Source organism: Dermacentor silvarum, chromosome 1 (assembly GCF_013339745.2).
Source record: "Dermacentor silvarum isolate Dsil-2018 chromosome 1, BIME_Dsil_1.4, whole genome shotgun sequence".
Taxonomy (NCBI): domain Eukaryota; kingdom Metazoa; phylum Arthropoda; class Arachnida; order Ixodida; family Ixodidae; genus Dermacentor; species Dermacentor silvarum.
In genome coordinates, this window is record NC_051154.1 from 5,005,945 (window position 1) to 5,021,743 (window position 15,799).

General features: G+C 45.1%; 1 protein-coding gene across 2 annotated transcripts in view; it reads left to right on the forward strand.

Annotated features, from left to right (window-relative positions):
* Positions 1 to 5,408: 5,408 nt before the first annotated feature.
* The window catches only part of LOC119456223 (prohibitin 1-like), a 48,846-nt gene continuing 38,455 nt past the window's right edge, over positions 5,409 to 15,799 (forward strand). Inside the window, exons 1-2 of one of the 2 annotated variants that reach the window (XM_037717870.1) lie at positions 5,409 to 5,521; positions 7,412 to 7,515. In XM_037717870.1, coding sequence (XP_037573798.1) covers positions 7,428 to 7,515 — 88 coding nt within the window. In that variant the 5' untranslated portion in view covers positions 5,409 to 5,521; positions 7,412 to 7,427. Of the gene's footprint in view, positions 5,522 to 5,620; positions 5,652 to 7,411; positions 7,516 to 15,799 lie in introns of those variants that run through there. The other variant, XM_049660873.1, reaches the window with a different exon arrangement.

Sequence of the window (15,799 nt, forward strand, 5' to 3'; positions counted from 1 at the left end):
TCGTCAATTCCAGCACAAAATGCCAAGAATGCATAAAGCTGCTCACCATGACGCAACCAGGCGAAAGTTTTCAACTTGCCCTGCTAAGAAACTTCTGTGACCGCGAGGAGGCCTCCTTTATCCCTCCATTCAACTGTATGGCTTTGTGAAAATTCTAGAGGATCTTTTCACAGAATGCTTCTATCAGAGCGAGCTACACTCTGGCAGCGTTATGGATATGCTGGAAGTTGTTAAGAGTAAGCTTTAATTCCCTCGAAGTTGGCTGCAATGTGCACGCTCTTAGCCTCACAGCTAAAATAATTAGCTTTTACATTGTCACACGTCTGCATTTTTATGTGACAGGAATTGACTGTGACAAGGCAGGAAAGTGGCAGAGGGCCAAGCAGCTGAAGTTGAGCCGTTGTACTTGTACAATGGCTCGCTGTACTTGCAAATAAAAGCTTTGTGTCAGCGACAGGCCTTTTAACTTCATTTTGCTTACCCTTATATAACTGTACATAAGCATAGGCCGGAGCCTTTCTCAAGTGAACTAGTTTTCACTTTTTGTTCAGGCCTCCCTCCATTTCTTTATGAAAAAAAAAACAAACAAACCTGATTTGATTTAACAAATGTGTGCCGGCGTAATAATGGTTAATAATAAACGCAGAAGGCTACTGTGAAGCATGGAACAACTAAAGTGGAACAATGAAATATTTAAGTCATATATACATATTCATTTTGGCTAAGCAAAGACACAAACCTGTCAGCATGCCTGATTTTTTTTTCTTTCTTTTTTTGAGCCTAGCTGGGAAGTTTGCACGCGCTGTTTTTTGTCTGACAAAATTTTACATTAGGTCGACACGGAATGAAACCGTTTTGAATTTTTTTTTTTTACGATTGCCCGATAATTTGGAAAATTCGAAGGCCCCTTCCGCATAATCAATATCCGTCAGCGACGACCTCTTTGCACAAAAGGTCTAGAGTTAGGATAGGCAGCAAATTGACCAAAAGTTGCCGTCTTGCTTTTCCACAAGGTACTATTATGGTAAATATCATGTGGCCTAAACAAATATAGTACTTGCTAAAGATATGTAAAGACTGTCAAGTATGCCAAAATTAAAAACAAATAAGAGTGTGAACTGCTTCAAACTGAAACCGACAGAAACGCAAGGAAAATCAAAGCTTCTGCAAGCAAAGCTTCCATTGAAGTTGCCAGTGGCGCCACCTCTTGGATGCGACGCTGACTGCGTCAGAGGAGCCGCTGAGTAAGCCCACTGCCCCCTTCTAGTACACTGTACCACTGTAACGCAGCTGCCTCTCTCTGTTACAGTGTACTAGAAGGGGGCAGTGGGCTTACTCAGCCGCTCCTCTGACGCAGTCAGCGTCGCATCCAAGAGGTGACGCCACTGGCAACTTCAATGGAAGCTTTGCTTGCAGAAGCTTTGACTTTCCTTGCGTTTCTATCGGTTCAGTTCGAAGCAGTTCACACTCTTATTTGTTTTTAATTTTGGCATACTTGACAGTCTTTACATATCTTTAGCAAGCACTATATTTGTTTAGGCCACATGATATTTGCCATAATATTACCTTGTGGAAAAGGAAGACGGCTGCCTATCCTAACTCAGACCTTTTGTGCAAAGAGCTCGTCGCTGACGGATGTTGCTTATGCGGAAGGGGCCTTCGAATTTTCCGAATTATCGGGCAATCGTAGAAAAAAAATTGAAAACGGTTTTATGCCGTGTCGACCTAGTGTAAAATTTTGTCAGACAGAAAACAGTGCGTGCATACTTTCCAGCTGGGCTCAAAAAAAAAAAAAAAAAAAAATCAGGCATGCTAACCAGGTTTGTGCCTTTGCTTGGCCAAAATGAATAGGTATATATGGCTTAAATATTTCATTGTTCCACTTTAGTTGTTCCATGCTTCACAGTAGCCTTCTGCGTTTATTATTAACCGTCATTACGCCGGCACACATTTGTTAAATCAAATCAGGCTTGTTTTTTCCATAAAGAAATGGAGGGAGGCCTGAACAAAAAGTGAAAACTAGTTCACTTGACAAAGGCTCCGGCCTATGCTTATGTACAGTTATATAAGGGTAAGCAAAATGAAGTTAACAGGGCTGTTGCTGACACAAAGCTTTTATTTGCAAGAAGTACAGCAAGCCATTGTTTCGTGCACTTCAACTCATGTGCAATGGCTCAACTTCAGCTGCTTGGCCCTCTGCCGCTTTCCTGCCTTGTCACAGTTAATTCCTTTCACATAAGAATGCAGACGTGTGACAATGTAAAAACTAATTATTTTAGCTGTGAGGCTAAGAGCGTGCACATTGCAGCCAACTTCGAGGGAAAGCTTACTCTTAACAACTTCCAGCATATCCATAACGCTGTCAGAGTGTAGCTCACTCTGAGAGAAGCATTCTGTGAAAAGATCCTCTAGAATTTTCACAAAGCTGTACAGCTGACTGGAGGGATAAAGGAGCCGTCCTCGGTCACAGAAGTTTGTTAGCCGGGCCAGTTGAAAACTTTCGCCTGGTGGCGTCATAGTGAGCAGCTTTATGCATTCTTGGCATTTTGTGCTGGAATTGACAATACACTTCCGCGCAACATAGCCCGCAATGTGGTAAGTGATCCTCGAGTCGCTTCTGGCCACGTGCTGGTTATGGTCGTTTGAAACCCGCAGGCCCGTGCAATGCTGGAGTACCACGTTTGTGTGGCCCATGTGGCAGTAGCGCTAGCAGCAGTTTGACTGCACTCATTTCTGTCACCTGATGCTTCGAGAGAGTCAACTTCCAGTAAGGAGGCCAGTGTACCTTCCTCGCAGTTTCCTTCGCTAACTGACCTAACTAGACCATAAAAAGAAAAACAATTCACAGTGATCAGGAACTGCGTAGGAGTTGAGCACAAAACGTGGCTCGAAATGGAGCTCGCATACTGCGCTCGTGTCGTCCATGGGAGGTTCTATGGAGGTTCTTTTCCCACTCTTTCCGCCTATTTTATCCTTCGGGACGCCAAACTTCGGCCCATCCTTCACATAAACAGCCTGTTTGGCACCCAGGCGCGTAACAGTGGTTTTGTCGATGCCGCGGCATGGCTAAGTTACTGCAAGGCATACTAATACCAGCAGGCTATGTGCGAAAAAAAAAAAACACTGAAGGAAAAAAAAAAAAAGAAACCCACGCGACGACGTCCACAGAAAAAACAACGCAGCTCAGCAGCTCCAACTAATATGATCGGGCACTGGGTGGGCACTAGGCAGCTGCGCCGTCGCACCCACGTTAGTAACTACTGTACCCACGTTCCATTGAAACCGACTCCAGCGCCGCCGCTCGGGCTATCGGAGGAGCTCATATTTGCGACATTCGTGGAGCCGCCGCATCGCATAGCCTCCGCCAGAGAGTAAGCCCACTGCCCCCTTCTAGTACACTATATCTCTGTCGCCTCTCTCTCTTCCTCCATGGTCGCACCCGGAAGCGCATTTACATTCGCACGCCCGTGCAGCCGGTCGATTGCAGCGCGCCCGCGCGGCGCTAAAGGGAACTACAGATCTAGGTACTTGCTGGCGACCCGTCTCCGCAAACGCCCCTAGCTCTGTGAGTCCCTGCGCCCTAGCGCCGCCGCCTCCCCAGCTTCTGCATGGCTCCACGGAGCGCGCCGCGCTAAAGGCCGGGCGGCCGCGCCGCCGTGGTCCGTCAGAATGATGCATTGAGTTAACGGTGTTGAAAACTGACTGGCCACAATTTGTCACTTAGCTTGGATCTCAATTTCTTTCCCCTTTTAGTTTTACCATACGTTACCGCATACGGTAAGGTGCGCACCATGTTTTGCAAGCCGAGCCGGACCAAGCCTAAACATAGCGAGCAAGTGGCGTCGGCCACAGAGCCCACGCCGTGCATGTCCGCGTCTCGCGTGCGTTTTTCACCATGGTAGGACCAAGAGACGAGTTAAATTAAATTCACCTTCTGCAACGTGGCAAAGTGGCAGCAAGTATGTCAGTCCCTCTAACCGGAAGCATAACCTTGAGCTTGAACTGAACTTGTGGCCGTACCCTTCGTACGGGGGAGTAGTATACTCAGGCCGAATGAGAAAAAAAAAAAAATTCAAATAACCGAAAATCAACCAAAGAAACAAAACATAAAACGTGGCAGGAAAAAAAAAAAACACTTCGGGTTGGTGGCGCCATCTAGTGACGAAGATTTTACTTAGAGGGGGCGCCGAGTTTTTATTGCAGTAACTAACTATATTCCACTTATCTGCTGGTGTAAAGTGTCGGCAGCGGTGCAATTTAAAACAAACAGTCCTATTTTTTATACGCAAGGCCTGAAGGTTAACCGCTGTCATCATTATCAAGTTACCGTACGCATCGAGCACACACGCAGCTCAAACGTATTCGGTCATCGCGGTACGTTACCGCACTTACCACACCGTAACACGGCACTACTAAAACTTGACTAAACAGTCGCGACAGGAGCAGAGCAGCAATGTATTGTCTTCTTGCCTGCTTACTAATGGCAAGAAGTTAGGCTCTAGCACTGTGGCATAATCGGTTCTTTCAGGTATGACTACGAGCTTGATGCTCTACCATTCGTCCACGATCACATGCATACTTCCCTCCGACTTCATGATCGGCCAAATGCAATCACGTTTTAACACTTCGCCAGCGCACAAATGCCATCGTCGTTTTAACATTGACCACATGACACTAACGTAAGTCCGTACGGTTGTATACACTGTCGCAAATCGCGTCAAAATCCCGTGTTTCTCTAGTTAATGCCCGTTCAGTACCTGCGCTAGAACCCAACAGTCGGCTCGCCACGGCCGCACTAGAAAACGATCGTCTTCTCAACGTGGTCGTCATCGCGCTGTTTGCGCACGCACAGCTCCGTTCGCGCAAACGCGTTGTTCCACCTTGTATCGCTTCGTTTTATCTCAAACAATGCAGGATAGACATCGATTCCAGCAGTGTGCACGCCTCCTGCTCGCGGACAGTTGCCGAGCCTGGTCCAGCGGAGGCGTTCCCGCGGCTATGGTGGCGAGCGGGGACTAGGGGGCTCGACGCAGATAGGTACGCGCGACCCCTAGGACCGAAAAGCACCTAGATGCGTAGTTCCCGTTAGTGCCGCGCGGGTGCGCTGCAATCGACCGGCTGTACGGGCGCGCGAATGTAAATGCGCCACCCGGAACCGGAAAAGCCATGGAGGAAGAAAAAAAACTGGGAAAAGCGGTCGAGAAACTCCAAGGTTGGAAACTCTGTGGGAAGAAAGAAATGCCTTGTTAAAGTTGAGTCCATAATTTCTAGTCAATAAAAAAAGAATTTTTTTCTTTGATTGACTGATAACTTTATTGAATGCATAGCAATTGTAGTCGTCTTGGGTAGAAATATTGAATTTAGCTGGTTTTGGGGGGTTCCTGTTGCAGTTTTTTTATTTTTGAGTTGGCAACGCTGTCGGGCACTTGCGAGAAAAAAACGCTTCTGGAACGCGTGCAGGCGTGCAGGCCGCGTAGTGTGTGGAACGGCAGTATTGCTGCTCAGCGAGTCCTATAAGAAGGTGAGCCGTGGTGGAAAGAGTAAGCTTAAAGTGGTGCTGCATTTGTGGGCACTGATGATTTGCTCACATTTTCTAGCATGACGTAATGTCGCCAGTGAACCCGCGTCGGTCCAACCGCTGTTCCCTGCTTGTAAGAGCATGCCTTGCAATGTTGATTGGTTTTTAAGCGTACTGTGCGTGTTCAAAATAGTCACGCCGTCCACGCGAACCCGATAGCGGCAACACGTGTGGCAACGCTCCTGCATACGCAAAATGCGCCTGTGCCACATAATATTGTCGGAACTGTGGCGTCCGATACAGCGCCGCTCACAGCCGCAGAGAACGTCGTGCTGAAAACCAGTCGGTTTGAGAGAAAGTTGTGGGCTTTGGCGAGCGGGAAGTACGCGCATGGTGCAAGCAGAGGTGCTTTTCTGGCCGGCATTTTTGTCTGTACCAGACAACTTTCTGTGGCAGCACAGCCAAAGCTAGCACGTGCGGAGCTCCTGCTCTTGTGTTACGAAGCCAAGTTCCGGCGTTTTGCTGGCGCCAGGAGCAGGAACGTGGGCTCTAGAAAACTACGAACGGAAAGAAGCGAAAATCCTTTTCCTACGCAAGCTCTTCATTTGATATGAAGTAATTCTTTATCCAAAAACTTAGAATTATTGGTACGGTTTGTTTGACGTTTCGTAGCTTCCAACTACATGCAGATGCGCAATAAAAAAGTGTGCTTCGGCTGCGCTGCCACAGAAAGTTGTCGCTTGGTGTATGCTGCCAGCACGTGCAAGCCAGGGCCGGAATTTTGTAGCGATGCGTTATGCTTTATTCCATACTAACGGTCTTATCATCCACCGCTCACGGCCGGCTGATCCCGTTGATAACGTGAGTGGACCGTCGCTCTGCCCACTGACCAAGCGCGAAAAGGCATTAGCATCGGAAAGGCATCGCTACAAAATACCGGCCCATGAGCAGCAAATTCATTGCCTTGAATTTTGCCCATGATGAGCGCAGAATGAAAACGCCATCAGTGCCTGTAGCACTGTGCTTTGAAATGCCGATATTCCAATGGAATGTGCGTAACTGAGTTCGTTGTGACGGGCACTCGCAGATTAACCTTTATTGAGCATGTTTTCGGTACAGCCATTGTCGCATCCTTGCTTTGCACAGCTGTTATGTTAGGTCAGTGTGACCAAGATGGCCCTTAATAATGTCCCCTGCCAATCATCGATAACGACCTCGAAGGTATGTTGCAGGAGTTTGTCCAAGGTGGACAGCACATTTTTATATTAAAATTGACGAAGTAGTCAGGAGTTGGACGAAACTTCGTCTGGGCAGGTAACATGATGGTCATGAAATTGAGGTCACTGACCAAGTCAAGGTGAAAAACAGACATTTCGGGACACTCTTGGCAAGCTTGGCATTGGCCTGGCATTTGTGGGAGGCGAGGCCAACAGTGCTTGTACAACAGTAAGCATTCTTACTGTCAGACACCATTGATTCTGGTTTAAGTGTGTTTAGCTTGTAGGAGTGTGTTCTATTACAATTTGTAATGCTTTACAATATGCTATGGGTTAAACATGCTTGCCAAACAGTGATTATGTAGAAGTAGACATTAAAAAATCAGCATTTGTGGAACATATGTTTTTGGCAAAGGACAGTTCTACCAATGATGCACCACTTCTTCAAGGACATAACAGCAAGAAGCTAAAAAAAAAAATTCATTTTTGGGCTTTTATGTGCCAAAACCACTGTCTGATCAAGGAACTTTTACAGGTCCCGAAATGTCTGTTTTTCTCTTTGGTCGGTGAGCGCAATTTATTCATCATAAAATTGGCTGATACTCTTCAGATTTATTCTTGTGCGAGGCCCTCAACTGCACTCGTGACATAACAGCACTAGTCATTTCTCTGACAGGCACAGCTGCTGAACAATGGCTGCACAGATATTCAACACTCTTGGCAAGCTTGGCATTGGCCTAGCAGTTGTGGGAGGCGTGGCCAACAGTGCTTTGTACAACGGTAAGCATTCTTCGTGTCAGACACCATTGATTCTAGTTTAAGTGTGCTTAGCTTGTAGGAGTTTAAAGTGTTCCATTACAATTTGTAACACTTTACAAAATGCTATGTGCTAAACATTCTTGCCAAACAGTGATGATGCAGAAGTAGGCATTAAAGTCTACAAAAATAAGCATTTGTGGGACATATGTTTTTGGCAGAGGACAGTTCTACCAATTATGCACCGCTTCCTTAAGGACACAATAGCAAGAAGCTAAAAAAGAATTCAATTGTGGGGTTTTATGGGCCAAAACCACTATCTGATTATGAGGCATGCTGTAGTCGGGGGACTTGGATTAATTTTGACCACCTGGGGTTCTGTAACATGCACCTAATGCACGATACACGTGCGTTTTAGCGTTTTGCCTGCATCGAAATGCGGCAGCTGGGATTTCATCCCGCAACCTCGTGAATAGCAGCGCAACGCCAAAGCCACTATGCCACCACGGCAGGTACAGGAAGCTAGGAAAAGCATTATCATTAAGAGAAAAGCATTTAACAATTAAAACATTACCATAACCCGCCGCGGTGGCTCAGTTAACTAAGGCGTTGCGCTGCTGAGCACGAGGTCGCGGGATCGAATCCCGGCCGCGGCAGCCGTATTTCGATGGAGGCGAAATGCAAAAACGTCAGTGTGCTTGCGTTGTAGTGCACATTAAAGAACCCCAGGTGGTCCAAATTATTTCGGAGTCCCCCACTATGGCGTGCCTCATAATCACATCGTGGTTTTGGCACATAAAACACCATAATTTAACTTTTTTTAACTAGTCCACAGATATAGTGAGGGGTAGCATGAAGAAAATAACTTCCTGGCACCATCGATCGTTAATTTTGTTTGTGTGTTGTGAAGTGGATCAACTAAAACTAGCCGACTTCTCGGCCAGCCAAAACTCAACACAAGTAAAAGTTGAACGCTTTTGTTTTTATTCACACATTCGGTACTGGAAAAAGACTGACCGAATCCGGTCAGACTGACTGAAAAAAGTGACATTCAACAGAAGCAATTTTCATTCACAACGAAAATTTGTACATAATGAGTGAAAACAGATTCCAGAAGATCCAAATCAATGCGAAAATTAACCACCACGGCTGCGTCTTTCTTTTTTTTTTAACATTGGCTATGCATGTCGACAAAGAATGAACAAAATGTATAGCCCAAAAACACGCTCTCAAGCCCTTCATCACAAGTATTTCACTGGCAACAGATGGGCTGCCGTCATGACGAATGAGTCGAGCGACACTGCTGTTATGTCAGTCCACTCAGGCTTGCACAGAACTGGTTTGCTCATGCAAAATGAATATCTGCTCGGAAAATAGAGTGAAATACTTGTGCTTACCCGTGGTCATTAGGAAACCTGAAAAACTTTGCACAACTGGAATTCCCGGTGTTCGAACACCTCAGATCCGCAGAACACGTGTTATGCCCCGATTTAGCCATCTTCGTCTAATGCTTGGCCGACCTGGTTTCCTGCGTTTTCCGTTCGTTGCACGCCTGATCAAGCTTCTCAGTCTTATCTTTCCCATCTTCACACTTGGGACAACAACCGAAGCAGACAACCAAGCACGATATGACTTGCGATATCGCTAGGGTGAGCGGAGCAAAGCCCGACGGACGCACGATGGCGACCACTTCCCACACTTCGCCCGATTTAAAATGCACAAAAAGAAAAATAAGAAAAATAACTTAGAATGTCCGGCAACCGCTAGGAGCGCGCATATGCCTTGAAACCGAAACTAGCTTTACTTTCCGGGGGCTGACGATGCTAGGGTGCCTCGATGCCTAGCGCCGCTTTCAGGGTGGGGACATCCATGCTTTTCAGCGCCATTTTGGTTCTTTCCAATACGGAGGCGCTGGGCGTGTGGCGGCTGCAGATTAAGCATCGGGTGGAAAGAAAAGGCTGCGGGCGTGCTAAGGGAAATACCGACGCGATTTAAATGCAGATTTTCAGCTTTACCATCTGATAAACAGTTTGCTAGCATAGAGTGGTCGTTTCAAAAGAGGTTATCTGACACTTTTTGCGTGTATCGCAACCTGAAGGTGGCACGATTTGTTTGCGAGGTTACCCCCTTTTTTATTTACTCATTTCACTGGTAAACGGCCCACAAATATTACTAATAATCACATTTTAAGTTTGAAGCTCTTTTAATAGTAATCTTGCTTCTTATGGTTTTCCCGTCATATTTATGAAACCAGGAGAAAAATTAGACGTCGCGTGAGTAGGCCTGCAGCAGTTCAGGTGCCTACTGAAGAAAAAAAAATGCACTGAGAAGTTTTATTTTATGTGACAACACAATTTATTTACAGAAGTAAGCACTAATTAATTCACTTTATAAGCTCTCAGCAAGGTCATCTGGTTACTACTGCTCGCTCGTACCTGCTACAGTCTTGCTAGCATAACACTCGACTGCCTTTTCAGGAGTGTTAAGCCATCGCACATAGATGCGGAGATGTGTGGACACAAATCGCTCAAGAAGTTTTCCAATCACATCTTTGTGCAGATAACATGGGTTTTCTGGCAAGGTTACATTCTTTCCAATATTTCCTTCAGTGCTTTCAATGGTGTTCTCAGGACAGCTCAGATCTTGAGCTTCAGCAAAAGACTTGAGAACACCCTCACATTAAAAAACAAAGCCCAGAATTTGTCTGCTTGCATAAATTAAAATTTGCCTCCTTGGACATATTCATTTAGTTAAGTAAGGTGGTGTTCCTGTCCAGGTTCTTCAGCCGCTAGAATGCACATGCACACAGTGTTACACAGTGCGGATAATGGGCTTTAATAAAAAGCCTGCCAAGTGGGTGAGCACATCTTCCTCAAGAGAAGAAACTTCCTCCAAGTCGAGAAGTCACTTCTCTCATCACTTTCTTCCGACTGAGTGATGCTTTGTGCTTGTTTATTTTTTTTTGTTTTTTTTTTTGCTGAGAAAAAATCTACCAGGTAGGTACTGCCATCGTTCGCGTATCTAGGAAACGAGTTTACAAGTGCCCCAATACTTCTAGCTACAAAAAAAAGGTCAATTCACAAATGTCTAGAATAAACGTACGCCGTTGCAACAAGTCAAACACGGCGATCGCACCATACTGCAGCCTTATAATCGCTAGAAAAGGCACGCCAACATATACAAGCAACTTCTCGGTGATAATGAAAAGGATTACAAAGGGACTTTATTCTTAACAAAATCATGATCCTCACTCGCATATCTTCCTTGTGTCCGTCGGTACCCAGTTGTCACGTTTTACTTGTGCTGCCCATTTTTTCCTTCGTTCAACGTCGCGGGGCTAACAAAATACCCGCAGCTCTTTTGCGGTCGATACAGTGCACAGAGCAACACAACAGCCCGTCATGTTTCGTTAACAAGCACGAACATCACAAGGGACTACACAAAACACGAGCTCTCGCACCACAACGCCACAAAAAAAGCAAATAGAGCCACGCGTCTGTTCAACTCGACAGCCGGCACGAAAGAACCAACATGGCGCCGAAAAGCCAGAGCGGCGGCGCCGGCCAGTTCAAAGGCTGTCCCCACCATGAAAAGTGGCGCTGGCATCAATGCACCCTACTAAGACGCTATCGTTTCGCTCGCTCTTCGTTTCCGATGCCTCGTGCTTGTGCGAAACGACACGCGCCCACGGTACTTTTTTGTTCATCGCAACTTTAGGGTATTGGGAGTAAGTCTTGAGCAATAGTTGTATTTCTGTATGAAAGCATGAGGTGCGCGTTACTGTAAAGGATTTTTTTTCTTCTTTTTTGGTCATGGAAAATAGGTGCGCGTTACAATCGAGGGCGCTTTAGAATCGAGTAAATACGGTAAACGTTTCTTTTTCAAATTTTCCTGCATATAACTCTTTATAACAAAGTTTTTCGGGAATTTGTCAATTTTGTTATATCCAAGTTTAACTGTATTTACAAAAGGCAAGATTTTTTTGTGCCACTTTCACGTGCGCACAAATGAATGTAAACACTGACACATATCGCATATGCACCAAAGCAATGTACAGTTGACTAGTCTGCAGAATGCGGTTGCTCCAATTCGGCAGTGGGGCTTAGATAAGGTTTCAGTTCTCTGCATGCACAATGTCACTTCTCATGGAAGTTCAATCGCGTAGTTCACGGTAGACACTTGACTATCTTGTGAGGTTCAGTATACCGTCTAGTTGATTCCACGCCAACGGGGGAGTCTTGAGGAGCACTATTTGGCCTCTTTTAAACACAACGTCATTGTGGTGTTTGTTGAAGTACAACTTCTGCTTTTCCTGTGCCAGCTGAATGTTGCGAGCTCTCTGGCTTTTTGCAATCGTTTCTTGCAGTCGTTCGTGCAGTAGCTTGGTTCTTCTTTTAATTCAAGCCACTTTTTTCCCCCGTGGCAATCATTCGCTTGATTCTCTTATTCGTCTTTTCACATAAGCTGTTTGCCACAGGATGATATGCTGTGGTGGCAGCGTGTTTGATGTATCAGGTAGGCTTTGGTAGAGTGCGCCATCATTTGCGTACCGCAATCTGCTATTATTGTGGCTGGCCATCCATGCTTCAGGATGATCCTTCTCTCGATCAACTTCTCAACTGTCGTAGCCTCTCTATTCTGCAGCGGTTCTGCCTCAATGAACTTGGTTAGGTAGTCAGTGGCGACAATGGTATATTTGTATCTTCTCCAAGTCTTGAAGGGCCCTATTATGTCCATCCCAACAGTATGGATGGGGCTGTGGACTTCTTTTGGTTGGAGTAAACTGTAAGGTGCTAATGTCGGCATCTTCATCCTCTGACAAAGGTCACAGTGACTCGCGTACCATCCGATGCCTTATAGAGTTTTGGCCAGTAGTACTTGATCTTGGGGCTTCATATTTTATTTATTTATTTGTCCATACTGTGTGCCCTTTTCGGGCTCTTACAGGGTGGGAAATACAATCTTATAACAAAACATTGGCATGCGCAAAAATAATCAATAATTATCTGTTAACGTAAATTGCATACAAGGCATATGTACACTTACGATTAGTAAAACGTTTTCAAATTTCTTTCAAAGGAAACCACAGAGTCAACATTTTCAAAAGCCTCGGCATTAAGTTTGTTCCAGTCAACAATTGCTTTAACCAAAAAAAAAAGAATGCTTAAAGAATGTTAGTCTTATGCCCATGTGGCCGCTGTTTCTTCCTTCATGCATTTCGCGAAGTGCCTCCACTTGGAAGGAGGCATAGGAAAAAGCGACTGTTAACCGGACCTTGATGAGAACTTCATTGGGGGTGTCATGAATTTCTTTAGGGCACGTTTCTGTTGCTTCCTCGTGCCTGATGCTTCATTAGGTAGGTCCAGCAGTTTGGCTCAGAATATGTCCTGGCACTGTTCCTCACCCGTGTCACCACATTATCGCAGTGATGGATAGTATACTGCAAGGATTTGGCCTTTCTCCAGAACAACGGGACGTGTCCTTGATAGACAATCTGGTGCGCTGTGTAGGACTCCTGATGTATAGATGACGTACAAGTCAAAACTCTTGTAAAATTAAAGACCAGCGAAGGAGACGTTGGTTTCCTTCTTTGTAGCGTAAAACCCAACAGAGTGCATGGTGGTAGCTAATAACTTCGGCCTATCAGGTACGGTCGCAACTCTCCTAAATGCCGGTTTGACTACTAGAGCTTCCATTTCCGTCGAGGAATAAATGAGCTCTGTGCCTTTGTGTGGCCTTCTCAGGTGTAATACGGGACGGTAGCGTCGCTCTTCATCCTCTTGTAGCAGAGCAGCACCTAAACCAAGACGAGAGGCATACGTGTGAACTTGCATACCAATATCTGGCTTCTCCGCAAATAACACAAGGCGCACTTTAGGCCTTCAGAGGCCAATAACATGCCACAGTTTTTAATGCAGTATGTTTTACAGCTAATATTTTGGGCTACTATACAGCCAAGTTACATATATATATATACCATTTGTCATTTAATGCACCATCGAATACCTGATATATTTCCTGGCACTCTTTGGCCATTATTGGCCCCTGCGCCATTAAACCCATGCATCATCTTCCCATAAAAAAATTTGTCGGTGATTCCGATACTCCCTAATGCGAAATTTGAGCGTGGCTCTCTGCGTGTTTTCAGTTCACGATTTATTGGCTGGCGCAGACAATCTGAGCTGCGCTCGTTCGCTTGGTTATGCCGAAGCTTGACGCAAGAGCAACCGCCTAAGAGCTGTGCTCTAAAAGTGGAATTCTTTAGGAGAGATCGAAGAGGTGCGGGGATAATGCTGTAGTTATGCATTAACTTGCTGATGTACGATGCAGGTCCCATGAATGATTGAAGTTAATTTCTGCCTAAAATGGTCATTAATACCCATCACTTATTTTGCTCCTAGTTAAGTGGACACGACATGATTATCCAAATAAAGAAAACACGAAATCGAGAGTTCAACGAAAACTCGTCTGGTTCGGATTACTCATAGTCAAAAGGAAAACCGACCAAAAACATTAAAAGAAAGAAACAAAACTTTTGGGGGCCTCATTCACAATCTAGATTACGATTAGATTGGAGCCGAAACATTTTTTTTTTGCGAAGCATTTCTTGCCGGCGGCTCTGTCCCTCCCACGGCGTCCCCTCTCTCTCCTCTCCTACGCTCCCCTCTCTCCTTTAGGAATCCGGAGCGGCGTGCACGACAGGTGGTGCGACAGCTGCATACTCCGCTGGGGGCGCCACGGTAGTTCCGCGGTATGAAAATGACGGATCGCGCGCGCCTCATTCTCTCTCCTGTGCAGCGCCACGATGAGCGCTTGGGCCGCTGCCGCGAAACCATCTCCCGCTCAAGCTAACCATCTCCCCGCTGCTTCGCATCCACACATGGTTCCCTTTAGCGGGAGATGGAGTAATCTTTTTGTTTTTGGTCGGCGTCCGTTTTATCCTTGACTATAAAGAAAACGTGAAAGTAAGTTTTGTTTCTCTTTGTGCTGTTGTTGAAACGTTTATTTTAAAACTGCTGCTGAAAACTATGTGTTCGCCTAATCTGTCTTGTTCCTAATCTGATTTGCATTTTACATAAACTTACTTTTTCGCTGCTGTATACGATAATGTTTTCTTATGTGTAAACCATAATGTTTTCATTTGTGGCAAGGACGGCGAGCATTGGAACCACCTACCCGCCTGTGTTGCTGACATTTCTGACATGTAATTTTTTTTAACTGCCGCAGAAAACTATGTATTCGCCTAATCTGCCTTTTTACCAATGTGATCTTGCATTTCGCTTAAACATACGTTTTTTCGTTGCTGATACCATTTGTTTTATTCTTGCTGCATTATCACTTTTTTTTTTGTACCACTCCCTTCTGTAACGCCCCCTGGGCCTTGAAGGTATTGAAATAAATAAATAAACATGACATCTGCTCCAATGGCTGCTCCAAAATGTTTAAGGGCATTCCCACCTCGGCAATTTGAAGTTAACACTGTGGGTAATTCATTATAGCATTGCAGTATTGTTTATCCAACATCATTGTACTTGCACATTAGGGTGCAAAATGTCTGGAAAAAAACATTTGTAGGCTAACCATATAGGGCCTGGTGTGTGAGAACTACACATTGCACCTCTGGTAAATGCACTGCGGATTTTAGTTTTATTTTAACAAGTATATTTTTGGTACTACGCCATTTAATTACAAATGATCTTGGTAATACAATCAAGTTGTCTACCGATAGTTTTCAGTCTGTTCATAATCGAAGACAGGAGCTTCGGAGGCACACTGCCCCAGCTAGAATATTTGCATCATTTAGCTTTAAAAAAAATGTAGTAAAGACATTAGATTGTGTGCGCTTTGTTTTCATTCTGCATTCTTCTTTGTTTTGAATGATGCTTTATAATATAACAATTGGGCCCATACCCAGTTAGTGCTACAAGTTCTCCAAGTGAAGGGCAGTGGCCGAAAGTCTGAATGACCATCATAAAGTGAATGAAGAATCTGGGCTTTGCTGTAGAGTTGGTCCATTGCTGTGTGCCTAATTTGCTGCACTCTGTTGGCTACATCAAATTAGGCCATTTCACTTCCTCGATTGATATCCTTTAGCTAAACATATTTCAGTGTAATTATCTTAACTGGCTAATGGATTTGAGAAGTTCAAAGATAACTTTACAAAAGCTAGCTGGCTAACAGGCCAGGGGCAGCAAGATAGAGCCACAGGACTGGCACGATTGTCACAGAAAGTAATCATTGAGCAAACAAACCAAAAGCAATAGTTGTGTGCGTTAACTATGTAGCTTCACGGAAGGATGGCTGTTGC